This window comes from Sordaria macrospora, chromosome 2 (genome assembly GCF_033870435.1).
Source record: "Sordaria macrospora chromosome 2, complete sequence".
Lineage (NCBI taxonomy): Eukaryota > Fungi > Ascomycota > Sordariomycetes > Sordariales > Sordariaceae > Sordaria > Sordaria macrospora.
This window is the reverse complement of record NC_089372.1, coordinates 1,786,839-1,809,364: the sequence shown is the minus strand read 5'-3', so window position 1 is coordinate 1,809,364 and position 22,526 is coordinate 1,786,839. Positions and strand designations below refer to the sequence as shown.

General features: G+C 50.1%; 6 protein-coding genes across 6 annotated transcripts; 2 read left to right on the top strand and 4 right to left on the bottom strand.

Moving 5' to 3' along the window:
* Window positions 1–75: 75 nt before the first annotated feature.
* Window positions 76–1,057, bottom strand: SMAC4_07036 (uncharacterized protein; the record flags this gene model as incomplete). Its single annotated transcript, XM_024655838.2, has 2 exons — window positions 76–585; window positions 822–1,057. The coding sequence occupies 2 exons, from the start codon at window positions 1,055–1,057 to the stop codon at window positions 363–365; spliced, it is 459 nt and encodes a 152-aa protein (XP_024511662.2). The 3' UTR covers window positions 76–362.
* Window positions 1,058–1,753: 696 nt separating this feature from the next.
* On the top strand, window positions 1,754–4,980 carry SMAC4_07035 (uncharacterized protein; the record flags this gene model as incomplete). Its single annotated transcript, XM_003349635.2, has 3 exons — window positions 1,754–1,984; window positions 2,048–3,996; window positions 4,153–4,980. The coding sequence occupies 3 exons, from the start codon at window positions 1,754–1,756 to the stop codon at window positions 4,844–4,846; spliced, it is 2,874 nt and encodes a 957-aa protein (XP_003349683.1). The 3' UTR covers window positions 4,847–4,980.
* A 265-nt stretch (window positions 4,981–5,245) lies between these two features.
* On the bottom strand, window positions 5,246–6,996 carry SMAC4_07034 (uncharacterized protein). Its single transcript, XM_003349634.2, has 2 exons — window positions 6,371–6,996; window positions 5,246–6,248 (listed from the first exon to the last, which is right to left on the bottom strand). Exons 1-2 carry the CDS (start codon window positions 6,896–6,898, stop codon window positions 5,766–5,768), a joined length of 1,011 nt encoding a protein of 336 aa, XP_003349682.2. The 5' UTR covers window positions 6,899–6,996; the 3' UTR covers window positions 5,246–5,765.
* A 2,732-nt stretch (window positions 6,997–9,728) lies between these two features.
* Window positions 9,729–12,799, bottom strand: SMAC4_07033 (uncharacterized protein). The gene has a single exon (XM_003349633.2). It carries the CDS (start codon window positions 12,497–12,499, stop codon window positions 10,229–10,231), a length of 2,271 nt encoding a protein of 756 aa, XP_003349681.2. The 5' UTR covers window positions 12,500–12,799; the 3' UTR covers window positions 9,729–10,228.
* A 354-nt stretch (window positions 12,800–13,153) lies between these two features.
* Window positions 13,154–14,270, top strand: SMAC4_07032 (uncharacterized protein). Its single transcript, XM_003349632.2, has 3 exons — window positions 13,154–13,302; window positions 13,393–13,787; window positions 13,851–14,270. Exons 1-3 carry the CDS (start codon window positions 13,263–13,265, stop codon window positions 13,959–13,961), a joined length of 546 nt encoding a protein of 181 aa, XP_003349680.1. The 5' UTR covers window positions 13,154–13,262; the 3' UTR covers window positions 13,962–14,270.
* A 1,609-nt stretch (window positions 14,271–15,879) lies between these two features.
* SMAC4_07031 (uncharacterized protein) lies at window positions 15,880–17,503 on the bottom strand. The gene is made up of 2 exons (XM_003349631.2): window positions 17,018–17,503; window positions 15,880–16,888 (listed from the first exon to the last, which is right to left on the bottom strand). The coding sequence occupies exons 1-2, from the start codon at window positions 17,194–17,196 to the stop codon at window positions 15,928–15,930; spliced, it is 1,140 nt and encodes a 379-aa protein (XP_003349679.1). The 5' UTR covers window positions 17,197–17,503; the 3' UTR covers window positions 15,880–15,927.
* Between the last annotated feature and the right edge of the window lie 5,023 nt (window positions 17,504–22,526).

The window sequence follows — 22,526 nt, the reverse complement described above, 5'->3', positions numbered from 1 at the left end:
AGAGAGAGCATTTAATTCAAATGGACTCCATTGCCAAACAATGTCTTCCTCTCTCCCAACATCGAACTCGGCTTGCTGTGTCTGCCTGTAGCATTGATGTTTATATGTTCTCACTATCTTCGATGATAGACGTGCTGTGTAGGTAGGTTCTGTGGGTTCCCTTTCCATCCCCCATGTGTATGTACTGTTGTTTCCATAAGGTCCGTTTCTCAGACTTTCCCCTTCCCATACCAGCAAAGCGTCCATGGAAGTCAGTCGGTTGTCTCCCCCCCCCCCCGGTTCGCTCCCGTGCCGTTTTACCGGGAACTTGTGAAGATGTCCGTAACAGTCAACCGTTTCCTTAATGCGCCGCCGCCTTGGGTTCACCCTGGCCAGCCTCCTGTTGCCTCGCCGCCCTCCGCGCCCTCTTGTCGAGAATGGCCTGCTTGCGCTCCTGGAGCATGGCCTGCTGTCGCTCGTCCACGCCCTGAACCCAGTAGCCGAAGCTGGCGCCGATGGCTGCGAAGACGGGGTAGCCCCAGAGGGTTTGCTTGCCGAGGATGGGTCGTCGCTCGATGCCCAGTTGCCAGGCGCGGGTGGCCAAGCCTGTAGATGGGGAGGAAGAAGGAGGGCGACGGTTAGCTATGATGGACATCTCTACAGTATATGAAGGTATGGGAGAGGGAGGCAGGGAGGGAGAGAGACTGGGATTATGGGTGTTTGTTGACAAACAGCATGTGGAGTACACAATTGATGGTGGATTGGTGCGGGTGGGTGGTGGTTCATGAATCATGTCCTCCATTTCCCATGCGATGGAGAGAGCAGAGAGCGGAGCAACGTACCGAAGCCGGCCCAAAAGACCATTCTGTGAACCATTTTGTGCTTTTGAAACCGCGACCTCAGCGGTATAATGTGCCCCTCGAGCAGCGACTTTTGTATGGGCAAGATTGACGACGACGTGGGTTGAAGGCGCAAGGTGACGATGTTCGCGATGGTGGTTCGTATCTTGGACGACGTACAGTGCTGTGTCTGAGGCTCGTGCGCCCCGCGAGCTCGTCTGAAGGTCGGACTGCTCCATCCAAGGATATTGAAGCTTCGACCCTAACCCTAGATAGAGTATTAGATAAATTTCCGCCCGCTGGCTCGTGCCGCAACCTTGAATCGATTTGACTCAATCGAGGACGGCAGCGCCGCAGCGGTCCAGGGAAAGGGTTGCCCGAGTCCAGGCACGACACCCCCTGTTCACTGCACCTGCCGGCCCCAGGCTTGGCCCCGTGGCTCCCTGATCGCCGGTAGCAGGACCCCCACTGAAACTTTCTGGTCCAGCAACTTTACCGCAACGCGCCTCAATCCCCTGCCTGCACCATCGCGTTTCCTTTACACTATCATTTCATACCTCTACACCTCACCGAGGACTCTACCGCCAAATCTAGAGACGAACAAGCCGACAATTCCCCCGAATTTGAGGTCCAATCCTTCAAACCGACAATATTCGACTAGGAGTTATCCATCATTTAGCAAGCCGGCACGAAATGAACTGAACCTTCTCCTGCCTTCATCCGCCGATTACGCTGCCTGACCTGCGCTACCGTCAACTGCCCCGGCACCCCGCCGACTCAGGTTTACAGCAATGAGGTGTTAAGGTTCGGTCACACTCTTCACTTGCGCAACCATTCTGCGTACCCGTGGCCTTTATATATAACCTCACTACTGGCTGAGGGATCTGTTGCGCACACTTCTTCCAACCTCAAGTGGTACCGCCGCTGGCCTGACCATGTCGACCGCCATCCATCCCTCGCCGTCGGCTCCTGCTGCCTCGGGCGCGGAGACTCAGGAGGCTACGCCGAACCCGATCAGTGTCCCAATCGTCGTCAGGAATTTCAAGGCGTCTGACCTACCGCTCACTTCGGCCACACGATCTGCAATTGAAGGGTTAGCTCACAGCTTCAAGAAAAAGGGCGGATATGATGCTATTCGAAAACAGGTCTGGGAGAAGTTCGCTAGTGTAGGTCTTCCCACAGCGTGTTCAGCTCATGGCCCCATAATATCTGACACAATCGCTCTGTAGGACCACGAATCCGAGATCGTCAAACAAATACTCCAAGTAGCCGAGCAAGAAGTCGAGCGGAACCCCCTACAACTGCTTACACTCGACCGCGGCAAAGCAGCGGCCCTCATCGACGGCGCCCTCGACCGGAACGAAGTCTACCAGAAGGCACAGGCTGTAATCGAGAGTCTGATCGATACCGACGCACTAGAGGCACATCTTCGTGAGCTCCGACGTGCAGAGATAGGCGACGAGGCGGCCGAAGAAGAGCGTATCCGCGGCTCCAAGACGGACGAAGAATATGCTGCTGAGACTGCCACGCGCCGTGCAGAGAGGGAACGTGTGCGTGAAGAACTCCGACTGGTGGAGGAGAAAAAGCGCAGACTCGAGCGTGAGATCAAGGAAAAAGAAGAGCAGAAACGGCGGGAAGAACGGAGGAAGAAGCAGCTCGAGGAAGACGCCATCAGGGAAAAGGAGCGTGAAGAGCGGCGCGCACGACGAGAACAACGTGAACGGGAAAGGGAGCTCAGCCGTGAGCGCCGCCACAGGGAGAGGGATCGAAATCGCAGCAGGGATCGTGATCGTCACAGAGACCGTGATCGTGATCGCGACAGAGACAGAGGTCGGGTAAGGTCTAGGGATAGGTCAAGAGGCCGGGACAGGCGCCCTAGTAGGGACGCCAAGGGCAGGAATGACCATGGCCGCCCCGAGGATGTGAAGACGCAACTCTCCAAGGAGGATAATGAACGCCTGGAACAAGAGGCGTTGGCCGATCTTTTGCGCGAGAGCAAGCGTGTAGCTGCGAAACAACCTGAGCTGGAGGTTGACACCACTCTCGCACCGCCACCTAGACGAACGAAGCCAGCATCTGCAATCGATCCAATCCGCCGAGCATCACCAAAGGTATCTGAGGTCAGGAAGACAGCAGATGTTGCGAGCAAACCAGGAGTCACTGAGGAGACAAAGGAGGTCATTGAACCTAAGGAGACAGTTGACATCAAGGATGTCAAGGAACCCAAGGAAGCCGCCACTCGGGTCGATTCGCGAAGAAGCAAGAGCCCTTCTCTAGGGGCTCGCGGACATCGTGGCAAAGAGAAGGAGAAGGAGAAGGACAGGGAAGTCGAGAAAGACAGAGATCGTGACGACGACCGGAAGCGGAAAGACGACAGGTCAGCCTCCCCGCCCTCGCGGCGTACCGAGCGAAGCCGTTCACACAAGCGAGAACATAGTCGCTCCCGTCTTCGTGATCGGAGAGAGCGTAGCCGTTCGCGTCCCAGACTGGATCGCCGAGACGATCGACGAGATGAGCATGCCAGAGATCGGAGCCGCTCTCGACGGAGGGCGGCAGACCGTCGTGACAGAAGCCGCTCACGAGCGAGGATCACCGACAGGAGAGACGACACCAGGCGGGCCAGAAGCCGTTCACGCACTACACGAGATGGTCGTGAGAGGAGTCGCTCTCCACGACCTAGAGTCGATCGCCGGGATCGTTCGCGGTCTCGCTTAAGGACAGCGGATCGGGACAGGCGAGCAAGAAGTCGCTCCCGTTCGCGTGAGCGACGAGAAGCTGAAAAGGATACCACTGCTCCTGCAGCCACACAAATTCCCAAGAGCCCTAGTATTACCATCACCAAAGAGACGGCCATTGCTCCTACTCCTAGCGCACGAGTAGCACCACCCACCCCAGGCGGCCCTACCACCACCGGCACGTCAACAATCACCGTGCCCATGATCACAACCCCACTCTCCATAGCCTCAACCGCACCTCGCCCTCCTTCCCACCTCGACCGCGATGAAAAGGAAGCTTGGAAACAAGCAGAAGTGAAGAAGCGCGAACAGGAGGCAAAAGCCTACCTAGCAGCACAGAAGCAAGCCCGCGCGAAGGGCATGCCCATCCCCGGAATCGACGACAAGCGAATCGGAGCCGGTAATGGCACACCCCTCGGTAGCACCAACGGAGGTGGTGACCGGTCGCCCGATCTCAAGCGGAGACGAGACGCCAGGGACACTCCCCGAGACATCCGGGATAACAGAGACAACAACAACAACAACAACAACAACAACAACAACAACAACAACAACAACAACAACAACAACAACAACAACAACAATAACAACAACAACAGCCGCGACCATAATAACCGTGGTGGTGATCGCGAGCGCGAGCGTGAACGTGAGCGTGAAGCGCCGCTGATCGACTCCGATAACCGCTATGTCCCCTCCACTGCTGCCAGGGTTGTTGCCGAGCGGGATCGGGAGAGGGACAGAGAGGCCAGGGAAGCCAGGGAGGAGCGCGAACGTGAACGCGATAGAGAACGCGAAAGGGGGAGAGAAAGAGACCGGGACAAACCTCGTCCGGGCCCGGATCGCTATGATGGTGACCGAGGCCGCGATGAGAGGGGAGAGAGGGATAGGGATAGGGACCGTCGCGACCGGGACCGGGACCGGGACCGCGATCGTGATCGTGATAGAGATCGTGAGCGGGACAGAGACCGCGACACGCGAGACGATCGCCGTCGAAGCTCGATAGTCCGGCGTCGTAGCCGATCTAGGAGTCGAGACCGTAGCGACCGTCACCGCGACCGGGACAGCAGGCGCGAGAGGAGTCGTGACAGTCGACGGGACAGGAGTCGCGATAGGGATCGTGACAGGGACCGAGGAGGGGATCTTCGCCGTAACAGTCATCATCATAGCACAAGGCGGGACAGGAGTCTGTCGGCTTCCAGACGTGACCGCGACCGCGACCGCGATAGGGATCGTGGTGGAGATCGAGCGGGCGGAAGAGGGAGACGGGATAGGAGTCGTAGTCAAAGACGGTAGGGACGTCTAGGTTACTGACTTCTGACTTCTGGTGAATCCCCAAGATGGCAAGAAAGAGAGGCAGATAGATATAACTTAGTCAGTCGTGTTATTATCAGGTTGGTAGATAGTCAATCGATAATACAGAAGTCACTTTGGCAAACCAAACCCAAAACCAACAAATACAAGCATGACGCATCATGCGCTCAAGAAAGTAATTGTATCCATCACTGTGTATCAAGACTATCACCACCCACCCCTACCTACCTATATCATGTATTTATGACGGCTTCCTGTCGCAGAGTGTAGCTACTATATGGTAGTAGCAAGTGTGTCAACCAGTAACAACCAGTCCAGAATCCAAACAAGTTAGGTAGATGCCGTGTCGTTGTAGTATGTATTAAATCAACAATAATACAACAAAATCGTTTAACGTCCAAAGCCACCATCCTACTCTAAATATATCTAAATTCACTTCTCCCCAGTTCAAGATCATCCAGAAACAGTAGTGGTGATACAGCATATATTTATTAGCACTAGCCGGTTCCGTTCGGTCCTTGGTTGGTTGTATTTGTGGTATTTCGTCGTGTTGTTATATCATGAGTATCCAGCCCAAATCCTTTTTCCAAATCCACCTCCCTAGTATTAGACACTCCTTTTTTCGTAGTTCCGGCTGGCCGTGTACAATATCTGTCTTGTTCGTTGATAGATAGACAGAACGGAGGAGGCATTGGATGGATGGATATCTCGAGGCGTTTCAGTTCTTTTTCCCTTTCAAATCGTTTCGTTCCATCGATTAAACCGGTCGTTTCTTAAATCCTTTCGTCTTTCCGTCTTTCGTCATTTTGTTTTTCGTTGTGGCTGTGTTCAAGCAGGCCATCTCCCCATCCATCCATCCATCCATCCATCCATCACCGTGCTCTTGCCCCCGAATCATGAATCATGAAGCCACCTGGACAGGAGGCTTAACACCACTCGCGTCCCCACCACCCCCAAGCGGCCTGGCGACACCCACCGCACCACCATCGCCACCACTTGGGTCAACCCCGCTATAGATATACCCAGCCGCCAAGATGACGACAATCATAACGCCTAGTCCCATTAACAGCGCTCTTCGAACCGCCGACGGCAAGCCTCCTCCTTGTCCTTGTTGACCATTTCCTTCTTCTGATGACGAAGAGACAGACGAATAAACTGGCGAGTTCTCCCATACGTTGCGAAGGAAGGTCCACAGCTGGGTGGCGATCTCGACGATCTGGTCGCGGCCGAGGGAGTAGTAGACGAGTCCGGCGAGCGCGATGGCGTAGCCGAGGAACTGCAGCGGGGTGATGGAGGTCTGCCAGATCATGACGGAGGCGCCGACGAGGAGGATGTTCTTGAGGATGCCGGTGAGGGTCATTACTAGGCCGGAGGTTTTGCCGATCTAGACGGTTTTGTGTGGTTTTTGTTAGTGGACAGGACAGGCTATGAATGGGGGAACAAGAACAGGGAAAGGGGGGGGGGGGGGGGGGGGGGGAGAGAGAAGCAAGAAAGAAAGAAACGTACAAGGCAGACACTGCTGATATTCAACATGAACGCCACCACAGCGTTCAAGAGGAGACACCAAAGGCCCGTGTTGTAAAGGTCGGCAATACGGAAGGAGGGGACCTCAGTGACCAGCGCAACCAGAAAATTCATGGAAGCGCAGACGGGCGCAAAGTAGTACAGACTAACGAGCGGGTCCATCTTCTGGCCGTCGCCCTTAAGCAGAACCTGGATCATGATGAGGCGCATGGCCTCGAACACGATTCCACCGAGCTGGTAGAGGAAACCCTTGAGCGAGAAAGCGATCTCGCCGAAGCTGGCAAGTCCGACACCAAAGACGATTAACAGCACGTTGATCAGCTTCGACTGCGACGGCTGCTCAACGCCCCAGACCCAGGCGGTCAGCAGGACGGCAACGGGCGCGGCGGCCTTGAGCATCTGGATGAAGGCGACGCTGAGGTAGAGGTAGACGATGTTGCTGCAGACGAGACTGCCGCTGAAGAGGAAGCCGATGGGGACGATGGCGCGCAGGTAGAGGCGGCCCGTCATCTTGACGTTCTTGCGGCCATCGAGGAGGGTGGTTGTCCTGGCGAGAAGCTGGGTGGCGATGGTTGCGAAGATGAGATGCCAACATGTTAGGATAGTGGCTGCGAGGTTTCATGGTTAGTTGGCTATGGTGAGTGAAAGCAGGGACAGATATTTGATGAACATACGATAACCTATCAGTTATAAGAGTCAGTATAGTTCGGCAAGACGCGTACATGTGTAAGGACATGTGTACTCACTGAACCTGTCTGGGTCAAGCAACCACTTGTTGAAAAGAATGGTGAGATTAGAGAAGAATATCCAACTCCTGCCAAAAGGTCAAGTGGTCAACAGCGCGCCCCCTGGGAAGGCGTGGAAGGCAGGATCCTTACGCGATATAAAAGATTGGATGAATGGACCGGGTCACCGGTTGAGCCTTCTCAGCCTGGGTCTCGATATCGTCGGCCATGATGATCGACGACTGGGTTGTTGATGAACGAAAGGTGGAGATAATAGGTATTAACGAGGGTCAGAGCAAGGTCAGTGATGGCCACCTCGGACGGATTAGTATGTCTACAGAGCGAGTGATGGTGAGTTGATGTGTATCGTGTATCTGATCGTGAACCACAAGTCCAAACACAGACGCAACCCGAACGACCGCTTTGTTGCGAACGGCTCAAGTCAGGGCGATATCCCGAGGAATCCAAAAGATCAAAGCCAAGAAAAGCTTAAGTTCCGGGTGATCGGTAGTGCCGCCGGTGAATCGAGTGGACAAGCGACCGTGGTCCCTGACAAGAGGTATCGAAAAGAAAAAGCGAGTCGCACACAGGCTGAAGCGCGCGCAAACACCCCCTTGGTCAAAGAAGGGCCCCTAAAGAAGGAGGGGACTAGTTGGAGGAGGCTGAACAAATCCCAACCTGCAGAGAGGAAAGGGACAAGAAGAAAGAACGGGAGGAGGAGGAGCAGCTGGAAGTGTCTTCTTGCTGGAGGGCTAGCCTAGCCGTTGCTGTGCCGTTAAGGTGCCGCAGAGGTTCGGAAAGGGTTTGGCCCAAAAAGAAGACTGGGCTGAGTGTAGACGAGACAGACACTGTGGCACTGAAACTGTGTTTGGCTTCTGTCTTTTTTCGTTCTCAGCGAGAGACACGCTCCAGAATGAGACGGGAACGGGGAATGGAGGAGGGTGAGCGAGCCAGAGGACAGCTGAATGGGCGAGTGAGAGTGCAGTGTGTGTGTGTTGTGCCGTGGTGGTCCGCAAAGAAATGGGCTACAAGCTTCGCTGTTTGACGCAGGGTCTCACTTTCGCAATGCAGTCCACAATCCACAGAGTCCACACACACACAGTCCCAAAACGGTCTGTTCCTGGATCCCTTTTTTTCCCTTTTCTTTTCTTTTCTTTTCTTCGACTTCTTCCTCCCCTGTGCCCTGTACACTACCAATACCTGGCCTTGCCGAGGCCAAGCTACTGGCGCAAAGTAAGCTTATCGAAGCTCTGGCCCCCAACAGAAAGCGTCCAATTGGAAAAGAGGCTTGGGAGTATGTGCGTTGAGATTGATTGCTTGGGGCCTGGTGAGAAGTGAAGAGGTACTTTTTGTTTCAAGATGAGACTGGTGTTCTTCTTCCGCCGAAAGCGCTGTTGATGATGATGCCGGTTCCGTTTGCTTGCTTCGAGAACGATAAGGCTATGCCGACTGCCGATATAACGATGGATAACGACTGATGAGGAACGAACGGATACCCGGGTGGTGGAGGGAGGGCCCGAGGTTGACAGGTGAGAACAGAGACGGGATGAACGGATGTGTGATTGATGACGGGATGATAGATTTGTCAAATGCTGGGGGAAACGCCGACTGACAGTGACAGCGATGGCCCGGATCGTGGCAGCAAGCACTCAACACAGCAGGCAGCAAAGATGGAACAGCCTCAGCGCCAGGGGCAGAACCAACTGGATGGAATCCTGGCAGGGGACGGGGAATTGGGGTCCAGGCTTGACGTGAGTTTTTACAAAGGCCAAGACAGCAGATCATTGGTTAAACCGGGCATCCCTGGTCAACTCAACTCAAATCGCTCCCGTGCCTGATTCGTCCTGTGTCAGTACACTAAAATCCGTCGGGCTGCGGGTGTGAACTATGGATTGTGAACGGTAAACTCAAAAAACCGAATCTCTTTCCGGTGTCACGGTCAGTGCAACGCCCCAGTAGATTGGTCTTGTGTGCCCTAACGGTGGGTGAGATGCGTACTGTATGTGAGGTACACATCTTGTACATACTCGGAGCAGTGGCTGGTGAGGGGCTGACGGGCCGGTACCGTGCCGATTGAATTGCTTCCCCTTTCTGACAAAAAACGAGGGTTAGGAAAATCAATGATGACATTCGACCTCCGCGGACTTGACAAGCAAGTTGAAGTCCTGCAACTTGCAAGGTTACAGCCCTATGGACCAACAGGCAGCCAAGAAAGACTGTGATCAGTGGCCGTGGTGGGGCAGTGGATGATCCATGTGTTCCAAGTCTTGTCCCGTTAATTTTGTCCTTGCACGTTCTGTTCTGAAGCCATTCCAAAATTTGAGGGCTACAAAGGTCTTGGTCAAGACATTAAGGTCTCCTCTCTTGCCTATCATTAGAATATTGACTTCCATAAGTTGATCACGGTTAAACTTCGACTTCGAACCACGTCTGTCATATGCACTTACCGCACCTGACAGCTTGACATTTTGACGTGCATAGACTGACCCGACGAAAGCGTGTCGATAGGCTTTGAAGGATCCTATTGGCTTATTGCTTCGTAGGTCTGGTCCATCGAACAATACACACTCCACCAGTTCGGGAATTATCGATGTACCCGGGCGTCGTTCGCAGCAAGGGGCTCACAATCATGAGATGAACCCCTGACGCACAAGTCAGGAAGGAGGGTTGTAGTATGTTTATAGCCTCGTCTCAGAACGCGGTGAGGCTGCACTTGTAGATACAATAATCTGTCTATCTTGACCGTAACAAATACATCAAATCGCTGATCGTACTGCTGTGCTTCCTGCTCTTCCGTGCCTGCTTACACTACACTTGGGCTTTTCCCGACAGCAACAAGATTCAAAAACTAATGTCTAAAGAGCACTATCAAAAACACAATACCAATGCAGCCATAAACCCTCAACTTGACTCTTGGGCATTCGCCATCCTGTTCATTTCCATCCTAAACGCCGTATCGCTATGCAGAAAAAACACGTCTCGGACATTGACGCCTCAAGTGATGATGCTTCGGGCCAGTCCTCTTCAGGCTACCGTAACCCCGTTTATGATGCCGCCGGCTCAGAGGACTGGGGGACAAATAGTAAATCGGAGCAGAGCTTTCGTAGCCCGAGTCCTAGTCAAGTTTTTCCATGCTCTCCGACGCCGTAGCTGGGTCCGTCTGATGGGCCGGTGTCTTCGGCGGTTCAAGTGTCCCCTTTCCGTTTGCTGTTGGGTCATCTTTTACAGCCTTCGGAGCCTCGGACTTAACCACCTCCACATCCCCCGGCTTCTCTGAGCCAACCAACGTAACGGACTCTGACTGATCATCGACGTGATTGGCAAGCTCGGCTTGAGGAGATAGAGTCCTCGTGGGTTCTCGTTCCGGTATCCGTGCCATCTCCGGTTCGACACACTCGTAGAATAGCATAAAGACGTCGCCCCTTTCAAGCACGCTCTCTTCGTCTACTTTAAGGACGTCCGTGTCGCTTAGTCGCCACCACTGCGAGGTAGCTTCCTCTTCAGCATCACTCACGAGCGTCTTCTCTTCATCTTCCGAGGCAGGGCTTGGGGCGCTTTCTTCGTGCGTAATAGTTGTCTCGACAATTGATTTCTCGTCCGGGGCCTGGATATGCGGAGCGGCAGCCTCATCCTCGGCAACAAGCTGTGGTAGCGGTACCTCAGCCTGGTTTTCCTTCTCGGGAGGGCTGATGTAATGCTTCCTGTAGCAAACATAATGGCCATTATCATGTCGGCCCTGGTGTGTAACAACAGCACGCAGCTCATATAGTGGCCCAGTCAGGGTCGATGGGCGTTGGGAGCCCGCCACCATGGAGACTGTCGGCTCAACATTCCATTTCTCCTCGTCTTCCGCGGCTCGATCACCGTTGCTGGTCGAGCTTGGAAGGATACCGTTTGCGCCTTCCAGATCAGCCCGCTTCTTCGCGCTTCCGAGGCACCAAGGTCCTAGATCCAGCATGCTGGGAAACCTCACGGCGGAAGTGTCTTTGTACATGTAGCCGGTCCTCTCGTCAAAGACTGATCGGTTGATGTGGATAACCAAGCTCTTGGGTGGCTGAGAGATTGCCGTCTGCTTCGTCTTGGTCGACTCGACTCGCTGCTTAGCCGGAACCTTGCATTTCTCAGCTAGCGTCTTGTCGTCAAACATATCTTCTTCGAGTGCTTCTTCCACCGCCGCTAGCCTCTCACGAAACTCCGAAACTCTAGTTTCATCATTTGCGACCATGGGCATCTGTATCAGACCCTTGATCTTCTCCTGCATCTTGAGCAGTGAGCACTTGGGACAGTGCACACCTTCGATGAACTCAACACGGGCATTGTAGTCCAGCCTCTCGTAAAGGTCGTACCCAAGTTGTCCAGAGCCGAGATTAAGAGTCAAACAGTTGAAGGGAATCATAGCCAGTCCTTCAAAGTGCTTACACTTGACACAGACTACCCTCTGGGCCATAAGCCCCTCAAGCGGATTCTTGATCGTGGGTGCGTCGGATTTAGAGGAACTTTGACCGGAGCTATGGTAGCCGCTATCATCGCTGTGGAGGCTGCTAGCACCATCATCCTGCAGCTGATCGCGATCGAATGCCAAGGACTTCTTGTGGGTTGCCGCAGCTTTGGCCACCTCTCTGTCGATTTGATCCAGCAACTTGGAGAAGTACTCTTGTGCATCTTGCTGCTGCCACGTGCTCATGTTCTTGAGTACGCCGGGTGGCCATACACATTGCCCATAGTTGGCCTTGTCGTTGAGTGTTGCGATGAGGCCCGCCATTGCCTGTGTGGTCGGCATCGTCGACTTGGCGTCGCTGTAGGTTTCAGATACCCGGGCAAGGTACTTGGGCAAGCCCTGGAGCGAAGCCAGGCCCTGGAGAATGCTGTTCTGGTAGCATGAGTTGTCGTTGTTTCCTAATCCTGCCGGTCGATCTGAAGCGCTTTGGTTGAAGCTCCAGCCGACGCTGGACAAGGTGCTGAGGCCCTTAAGCCCAGCCGAAGTAACGGATTCCATGACGCCTCCTGGCTTGTCCAGACCCAATATCCTCCCGAGAGCCTGGCTCTTGGCTTCGTGCGAGTCGTCTATTTCTGCGGGCGTCATAGGATTGGGGAACAGCGGCGGGTTGAGGAAGCCGTCGACTTTGAAGAGTAAAGTGGCGGGAATGATATCGACCACGCGGGCCCAGATGATGTTTTTTAAGCGCGTACGAGTGTGCTGGTCGCTGAATAACAGCTGATAGAGGGCGGATAGGAAGAGGAGGATAACGGATACGATAATGGTTGGGCTGGTTATGTAGTCCCGGAGTTGGCGATCAGCTGGGTAGGCGTGGTAGTAGTTCTTGGGGTGGCCGGGGGGGCCGCGCGGAGGGTAGTGGTTTTGTATGCGTCTGGTATCTGAATTCATAGTTACTTGGGAAAGCGATACTGGGAGAGGCCTCGGAGGCTCCTGTCGTTGATGGCGGTGAAGCTAGGAGAAGGCAGAATGGTCGCGTAGAACGCTCCGATGTCGCAGTGCCTCAACCGCCGCTTCAGAGAGTTGACAAACGGTAGTGCTGGCGACGAAATCGGGTGCAAGCCGCTTCCATGACGTTTCCAGGAACTGATTGTTGGAATTCTCGAACCGCGATTGGGTGTGTCAAGGATAACGTCTCTTTTGACTTGAGTGTTGTCGAAGGACGGGATGGAGTGGTGGATGCTTAACGTAGGTAGGTCAGAGTCAGTTACTGTTGCTTTTGCTGCGAGCATGAACAGCTGGAAATTTGGGGAGCAAGTGGAAAGAATTGACAGACACCTTTTTGCTTGTGACTTCCGCCAGGTTAAAGTGAGGTTGCGCTATCCTCTTTCGAGCCTGCTCGGGCTTTACCCCAGCTCCTTGTCCCTTTTTGGTGGGCCATGCGGGACTGAAGGCCAGGCACTCCTGCCTTTACTTGTCCAACCAGAGAATTCTTGGCGCAACGCGTGGGGCATTCAGTTGGTGCTGCAGTCGAAAAAAAGTTCCCAAGTGACATCCGAATTTCACACCCCTCCACAGAAAAGAGGCCCCCACTGCACTTGGAAGGGTCGACGGGTTTGAAGGGTCTCTTTCCGCGAAACATCACCGGACACTTCGCTGTGAACTGACAGATTCTTCAACCTGCAACAAGAATCCTCAGTCAAACTAAAACAAAATGGCCAAGGGAACCATTGGAAAGAGCAACAAGGCGGCGCGTAAGTAATGCAACACCCTTAAACAATCAAACACTGTCTCGCCTTTCAACAATGACTTTACCTAACACCACCCTGCCCTCTTTTCCATAGCTGTCCGCAAACACTCTCGCGCCGCCCGCCGCCAGACCTCTCCCGGCATCGATCTCGACAAGTCCCTCAAGGGCGTCCGCCCCCCTCAAGAATCTGTCAACCTGCGCCCGACCGTCCTGGCCGCCCACCACAGCAGCGGCATCACCAAGAAGGCCAAGAAGAAGCAGCTGTCGTCCAAGATGCGCAAGAGGCAGGAGAAGAGCATGGACCGCGCCGAGGCCATCATGGACCGCACCTCGACGAAAAAGGCCAAGAGCTTGCGCAAGGCCGCGGTGATCGAGTCGCGCAAGCGCACGTGGGACGACGTCAACGTGGTTGCGCTAGCTGAGATCGGCAAGGAGCCCCCTAAGAAGGAGAAGAAGGTCGACCTGCAGAAGAAGGCCGAGGACGAGGCTGTGCGCGCGTTCTATGCTGATGACGATGAGGATATGGACAAGGATGGCGGCGACGACTGGGAGGACGAGGTCGAGGGCATGGATGAGAATGCGGCCGTCGAGAGCCTCATGGCTGCGACCATGATACCGGCTGTTGCGCCGACGATGCAGGAGGATGATGAGGAGATCCTGTGAACAACTAACTCCATTGGGGATTCACGGATGGGTGATTGGTCATTTTCTTGGGATTCAAAAGGGGCATCAAAAGTTGCGGATGGGCTGGGCGACAGGCGTTCAGGGATATTCTGTCGTTTTACCTATATACCACGGCGGACGGGTTCGCCGACGAATATTTGGCTGGGTTTGGGTCATGTACACCGGGATCATGCTACACTACTACATTTTAGACAATGTTGGATTCAGACGATATTTTGTCACATGGGATTTTTGGGTTCAGGGCCATAACGGCGTCCTGGTTTATCAAAAAGACAATTCGGATATTTGGGAATCAGTGAAGATTTTATGCAAAGCAAACTGGGGGGCTGTATCTGACGCTGAAGCCGAAGAAGACTTGTTGAACTAACTGCAGGGCATATCCGATTGGTCTTGTTAGGTATGGCGAAGTGAAGAACCATCGAGGGTGACTTGAAAATGGAAGTCCTGAGGTGTCCTTATTCAGTACCTCTTCACAATACGACAACGCATAAGATGAGCATGCTCTATGGTAAAGCCATGTCAATCATCCCCATACTGTACCTAGATTTTGACTCGTAGGTACCTTTCGTAGAATATGCAGTCCGGCCGCTAGCTATAGGTTAGACGCAGGTATGTACAAGTACTGCGTTTAACTTATAGGTCACTCGCGTAGTTGAAAATACCCTAAAGCCAAGTGTGGACATAAACATCTATTTAGGGCATGTCCAGAAATCAAACATGCCCTCTACGTACGTAGAGACCAGGACTCTTTAAACCTGACATTTACTGTCTAGAATAGTTAACATATCAGTAGTAGTATAACCCCCCAAATCAACATCTAGCTGAATTGCGGGTGTAACCCTCCCAGGAACAGAAAAGTGTTTGGTAGACTACTACCGCCTGGTCGATCGATGACAACATTCCGACGTCTTGGCATTTTGCTAGAAAATGCTTGCCTTCAGTTGCCGATCACCACTTCACCAACCAGTCGGCTCGATCTCGTCGACTCGCGTCACGGTTCGTCTGATTGATAGATAAAAGTGTAGTGTAGATGAGAGCAAGGTGGGAAAGGGTAGTAGCCAAGGGAAAAATTAGCTAGAGAAGAAAGACGTCAACATCTTGGCCATGTGACGCCACCGGTTCAAGTTGAGGTTGGTATCCGGTCAGCTGGGCCCCTATGTAATGCTAGAACAAAACGGTTATGGTTGAGACTCTTTTTTTTTTTTTTTTTTTTTTTTCCAACTTCGAGTGTTGAGGAAGCGCATGTTATATTACCTTTACCACTGTCGTATTCTACTGCTCCATCATTGAGTCTCCAGCTGTGTTATTGCGTACATATGCCAGCGTCAAATCGTATCTTCAGTGTCGAGTTATACGTACGTATATGCATTTTCCTTGTCGTATATCCGCTTATATCGTTGTTCAGAAGGTCTTCCAAATGTCGAGTATGATGGCTTTTGGCCCCTCCTACGCACCATACCACGGATTCGCACTGCTATGACTCCTATGCCACTTGCCTTATGCACGACATTCCGACTGTATCCGGCTGACCAAGCAAGCGAAGATATGCCGAAACAAATGCAATATGATGCTCTTCATAGTACGATCAAAACGGCGCCCGCAATCTTGCTCCTCCGACTTTCCACCCAATGCATGCCCCGTCTCTTTGCCATTTCAACAAATGCACCGACAATATGCTGCCAAACATCAACATCAAATTCCACCAGCAGCACCTTCCGCGATGACCCCATGCGAACGGGGGTTTTAACGTATAATAATTTCAAGCCTGGCAAAGCAACCATGGAAACGACAGTGTCAAAAAGGATAGTGGTGAGATGCCGCAAAACCAGCCACGCAAAACATTAGGTTCAATATAACCACGCAGGGAAGCAACGGCTGACCCCTTTCTCTAGAACTCTAGCTTCTTTCTTCCTTGGCTTCAGTCTTGCCAGCCAGACCACACGCATTATCCGCCCCCAAAAGTTGACTGATCGCTGAACATGTCATCGGGCATGTGGTCATAGTTAATGTCAGGCTTTCTCTTCATACCAGGGGGAATGGTGTTCGAGAAGCCACCGCTGGCACCACCGGGAGTTGGGTATAGGTCCGAAGCTGAAGCGGATTGCTCGTGAGTTGGAGCAGTGGTGTTTGCATTTGGAGGAGCAAGTATGCCCGGTGACTGACCGTATGTCAATCCGCCTCCTCCGCCGCCGCCGCCGCCGTTGCCGCCTTGCCCTTCTGCGCCTGGTCTAAGAACACCGAGCTGGACTCCTGTCATTGCCGGGTAGCTTGGAGCTATGCTTGCGTGTCGACTTTTGGGGGATCCCGGCACCCCTGGCACGCCTGAAGTCTGTCCAGGTTGTCCCAGGCCGGCAAACGGTTGACCAAAGGCATCGCTGGTCTGGACAAAACGCCGAGCTTCGTTCTCAAGCCACAGGTCGATGTTGCGGTCATTGCACTTGGCGTGTACCATTAACTGGTGCTTCAGATCGCTGACCTCACTGAGCAGAATACTGTATTCCCTTTGCAGACTTCCGTTTCTTGCTTCAAGGCTGATCTTTGTTCCCTCCAACTCCTGGGTGTACAGCTTCTTCTTCTCCCGACACTTGCTCGCGGCGAGTCGGTTCCGCTCCAGGAACTTGTTCCTCTTGTGCTCATCCGCCTCCATGTTGGCGTCCTTTTTTCTCGGTTTCCTTTTCTTGGGCGGATCTTGGTCTGGGGGAGTTATGTCCGTCGACATGCTACCGGATTGGGATGATCGATGCGAGTTTGACTTATTGCTCGAAGACCGTCGAGTGGAAACCCGTGACATGACATCGGAAAGAGAGCTTGTATTCGCGTCCATACTGTCCGGATCACCGAGCCCTTCTAGTCCGTTCACGTCCTGATGTCTTCCTCCTCCGTATAGGCCCGGGTCAACAAAGAGCCTATTGTTCGTTTCCATGGCGCTTGGTTCTGCGAAGCCATCCCATATCCCCGGCCGCTCCCCTAACGTTGGGCCATCGCCCGGTATTGGAGATTGGTCGATGGACAGCTTGTGATCGAAAACATGGTACGACTGAAGCCCGGCCTCGCCCATGCCTACATCAGGGGGGACATCATGGGGAATATTGTGGGAGATGCCGTGGGGGATTTCGTGAGGGACTTCATACACGACATCCTGGTCGTTCTCTTGGTATGGGTTGGAATCCTCGTATGCCAATGAGTCGCTGAAGAAGTGTGAGGGAGTGTCCATGGCGTGTTGGTGACACTCAGGGGTGACTAGAGCCAACAAAAGAGTTAACGATCAGGAACGGCAACAAGTGTATTGGGACGAACTCAGCATAATGATGGAGGATGACACAGATACGGTAGAAGGGACTCGGAAGCACAAGCTGGACGGCGTCAAGGCCGGAACACGACGGATGTTTTGCTCCGGGCCTGAGCTCCGGCCCTCCTGGGGATGGAAAGACCGGGCGGCCGGGTGATTGCCCAAGCTTAGGGCATTCGTGTGCAACCCAGCCGAGCCAGTTCCGCTTGAGCACCGATTCAAGGGGGACTGATTGAGTAAAAGACGGAAAGGTGGGTGTTGAAGCAGGCACGCGGAGGAATTCGAGCGTATACGCATAACTGAAGCTCGAAAAGGGGTAATATCAGGATCGTTGCTGCAAAAAGGGAAAGTGATGTCCAGGCTAGCAACTTACCGAGAAGGAAGGAATCTATTCCTATGCGTCTGAGTCGGAGGGCTTCCACGCTTTGCAAAAAGGGGCAGGCACCTTCAATCACTGTCCGTAGCTCTGTGTACCTTGATGGGTACTGCTGCCGTTCTGCTTGGCTTGGCAGCCCGGCTGTCTTGATGGCCTGACAGTCCAATCGGCTGTTGAAGGAAGGAACGCAAATGATCTGGCGGCTGGTACGGGACGTGACTGCCTTTACTGAAGACTGTTTTCAGTGTTCAAACACAGGCCGTGACCCTTACCTGCCCAAGTTGTAGATTTTATTTGGGAAATAAGATGAAGTCGTCTTTCTGGTTGGGGACGAAACCGGAGCGTTGTGTGACCGGACTGGTTCACTCTCGAAAACAGAAGGCAATGCGCCTTCCTCGATCCTGCATTTCTAGGAGCCCGGTTGTCTGGGCACCCGAAATGCAGCAAAATCTAAAAAGGAGAGTTCGAAAAGAAATAGGAATGCCGATTATCGAGACTCTGGGTGCGCTGTCTCTGGCAGGAATTCGAGGTTAGGTGAAGGAAGAAGACATGGTGATCTTTCCAAGTTGATTGGGAACAATGACCAACTGTCAAACACCAGCTCGGAAAAGAAAAACGCATCTGGAAGTTGGCCTTGGATTTGCATTTGGTGAACAGGCAACATTGACGGAATATGTCTGATACCACCATGGCTACCATCAGGTGGGATGGATGGTACCTCTTTTCTGGTATAAGGCAGGCAACAATGACCGTACCCTTATGCTTTCCTCCGTGCTACACCATGTTGTTAGCGTGGCGGACTGAGCAGACAGGATTGGACAAGCGGAGACAGAAGGAGCAGGTCCCCAAAGATTTCATGATCCTGGGATGCATCTGGGTTAGGCAAGCCCAAGCTTTGAGCTCCTCTCGGCTCCGTCTGCTTTGTTGGCCTCCCAACCTTAATAATCAAATGCCCGGTCTTGAGCCGAGGTGAGGAGAAAGCCATGATATGCAGCATTGTTCCCTGCGCAGAAGATACCGTGCCTGGAGGTGCAGCTTTGGTCGGCGGCGTACGAGGTTAGCTCGGCTTCACCCTCCATAGAGCTTCACTGGCGATTCGAGTTGCTTCATCCCATCTCAACCCCTCAGCTAAATAGCAGTTGTGGACGCGGGGCGATGCGCTTGGGCCTGGATCCGATGAGGTGTTTGCTGAACTCCGGAGACCGACGCAACACTGTGTTCAGGATCCGGACAGCCTGTGACTTGGAAGCGTCTACCTGCACAAGAGATACTTTATCTCTCGACACCCACACATTCTTAGATGCGGTACCTCTTGGTTGGTAATCGGCTCGCAATACTGCCCAAGGCCTGCCAGCCTGCCATGCCTGGGGCCGGATTGAAAGTTCCCGTCATGGGAGACAGTTGGTGAGACGTTACTGTGACCAATGGCAGAGAACCGGTCAGCGATGGGAAATCGAGAATCTCCATCTGATCGTTGTAGTGGGTAGACTTGGTGGCTTGAGCCCCGGCAAACCGAATGTTGAATTCGAAGGTTGTTTGGCCCGGGATAACGTCGCACAATGCGGGGTTGTAAGGATGATGAACGAGAATATGGGGATGAGAGCTCGACGTGAGCATGAAATGAAGCCTACCTTCGCCATGTAAGTTGGTCTCGGCTGTTTTTCCGTTCCGAACCGCACTTGCTGCAGCTCTGGCGTTACCTGAAAGCAAACCCCTCTCGGCAGGCTTCCTCATTCAGTGTACCGCATCTTCTCACTCGATTGGAATACCCTTTAAACTCCTCTCAGTTTAGACTGGCCCCCATCTGCAAGACCCCCGCAGGCCCGCTGTAACGTTCTGGGAGCCTAGACGTCATGACCCCCAGCCTGGTCACCCCTCACCCCCGGTCAAATTCAATAAAAAGAGCGCGAAAAAGTAAAATATTCTCTTGAAAATTTATATAGGTAATAAAAACTATATAAAGAGTATTATATGTTAATTTGAATTTGAAATTAGCTTTTTTAAAGGACTTTTTAAGCTTGCTATAAGCAATCAATCAGCAACTTTATAAACTTTTTCCACGAAGACTACAATATTTTTCCCAATGGCAACTAGTTTAATATTATAATAAAATCTAAATTTAAGGATAATTTATAACAAATTATAACGGAGACAGCACGGTTAATACGACTGCTGGTTGTATAGTTTAATTGAGGTTTTATAAAGAAGAAAAAGTCTATTTAAGAAGCAGCACCACTACAAGAGCGAGGTTTTGATATAAGCGGTACCGATATAGCTACGGCGCTATATATTAGCTTTAATTATAAAATAGAGCTATAGTACCCCGATAGTAGTTCCATAATATTACTGCCCCCTTTCTTTTCCTTTATATATTTGTACTTTTTATTAAAACTACTTGTACAACTTCATTGTAATTAAATAGCGACCGCACTAATTAGTTAATAGTAGTGTAGCTTTATTATTTGAACTTAGAAATTTATATATAAATATTTACTTTTTTTTTTTATTCTTTTCTTTGTTTTTCTTTTTCTTTTTCTTTTTTTCAATTTTTATTAAAATTTTCACGGTAAATATTACCAATTTTAATACGATTCCTATTAGAAACTTTTGATTATTATAAATGCTTTGTTTTTGTACCTCTAAGTTTGAATCTTTTAACTCCCTTTACTAATTTATTAAAAAATATACTTCGGCGGCTTCCTACTCCTCCTCTTTTTTAGTAAAGAAGTAAATTTACGCTTTGCGTACTATTAAAAAGAATCTGCTGGCTATTATTACTAAAGTTAAAGATAATACTTTTAAAAGAGAAAATAAAAAGCCTTACTTATTTATAAATCTTTCTACTTCTTCCTTTCTTATATTAGAAGGCTGCTAAACTTTTACTTTTATTAGTCGAGCATAAAAATTTGGCTGTTAACTGTATTTTTTATTTAAATAGTCACTATAAATATATTATTAAGTCTAGAATATTATTTTCATAATTTACTATAATAATGATAAGAAATAATATTAACGTGTAGCTAGTACTGTGCTTTGTAACTGCTTTGGACTACCTTGTAGTATAGAAAGCTAATTAAACTATTCCTTCTACAAAATCAGTCCACTCAGTTCCTACAAAACGTGCTAAAATACAGAGGTTTTGCTATTATATTCTGGAATTCTCTAACTTGTTCAGCATTTCTTCTAAACTAATTTGTCATCATGGAATGAACCAGAAGATTATAGGTTCAGTTTATTCCTTTCATGGTATAGTGCTTCTATAAGCACTCCTATCAACTTACAAAAGCTTCTACACGCTGGAAGCTTTAAGATACTTAATGTTCGTATATATAAAGATCTCTTCTCTCCTTTAGTTAGTCACTCCTTAAGCAAGCAAGCAAGCAAGCAAGCACAATCTAAGGAATACAATACAGTCTACTCCTATAGTGCAGAGTTCACTATAATAGTTGTTTCTCACAGTGCAGAGTTTACTGTACTCTTTTGTCTTGAGAGCAGAGTTCTCTCTAAGATCTCTTTTACAACATTTTTCTATTGTCTTTGCAACTACGCTACTTCCTTCAGTACTGCTGTTGTACTTCCTACCGCTTCTGTCACAGGTTGGCATTAGCCAATGCTAACCTGTGACAGCTGCCGCTCCGCTCTGCTACAAGTGCATAGTTCACCGTAGCATCTCTATATTAGTGCTATTATTATAGGCTAGTTAAGGCATTGTAGCAAACAGAAGTATTGAATTAGAGGAATTTAAAATCGTCTTCCTAAAAGAAACTTCTAACGTTTATAACGTTCTTTTGAAAGGTAGGAACTTAATTTAATAAAATTTTATTTTTCTTTCTAATAAAATAAATATAACCGACTAAAGGTAAAGTATTTTTTTTGTTTTCGTTACTGAAAATACCTTTTAATTTGGCGAAGGATTCTTTGGAATTATATTAATCCGAAAGTTTACTGCGTTTCTAAAGAGCTTTTACTTTTAGTTTTTTTCTCAATAAGAAAACTTTCTATTAATACTAACTATCCTACTTTATTAGTAGTAATTATTACAGCTGTAGCAGACTACTACACTAATCAGGCTATGTCTCTGCAAAAGAATACAAGTAATTGAAGCTGGAAGATTCAATACTTAAATAGTCTTATATAATTGTTTCAAACCGCACGTAGTTCCGTATTGCATCGGCTGTTATAGTAATTAGACTTACTTTTCTTTTCTTTGTAAATAAATTTTAATTATCTTATTTAAAAATTGAAAGGAAAGAAGATTCCATTTTATTTTAATCAGCGAATATATTCATACTTAGAATTATAAAAAATAAGGGCGGCTTTTTATATATTATTAATTAGGACGTTCTAATTAGCAGTAATTATTGTAAATTACTAATTTGTAATAGGAGTATAAATTATAGTTTTTATAGCTTTTAAGAGTTTGTTGCTTGTAAATATTTCAAAAATAAAGGCACACTTATTAATTAAAATACGTTTTTATCATTTCGTTTCTTCTTCAATAATTGTGATAGCAGCCTTGCAGTTGTGCCTCTCGACTGCCATCACAACTATATAAGACCACTTGAGCGACTGAATTGCCAGCTTTGGTTACTTGTATCCTTTTGGAACATAGCCTAGTGATGTAATGGTCCGCCAGCGCCGTGACAATAATAATAGTTATAATTTACTACTAGGCTGTTTAGTATTATTAAGTGGTTAATTACTTTAAAGTAAGTTACTACATATTTTATTATTATTTTACAAAAGTCGTAGCTATAACGAAATTAATTAACAATCTTTTCATATTTAATTATATTTATAATAAGTAATTCTTGTCCATTGGATCTATTGTATTAATAGAATTTAATATAAGAGGGATAATACGGTTAATATAAGTACT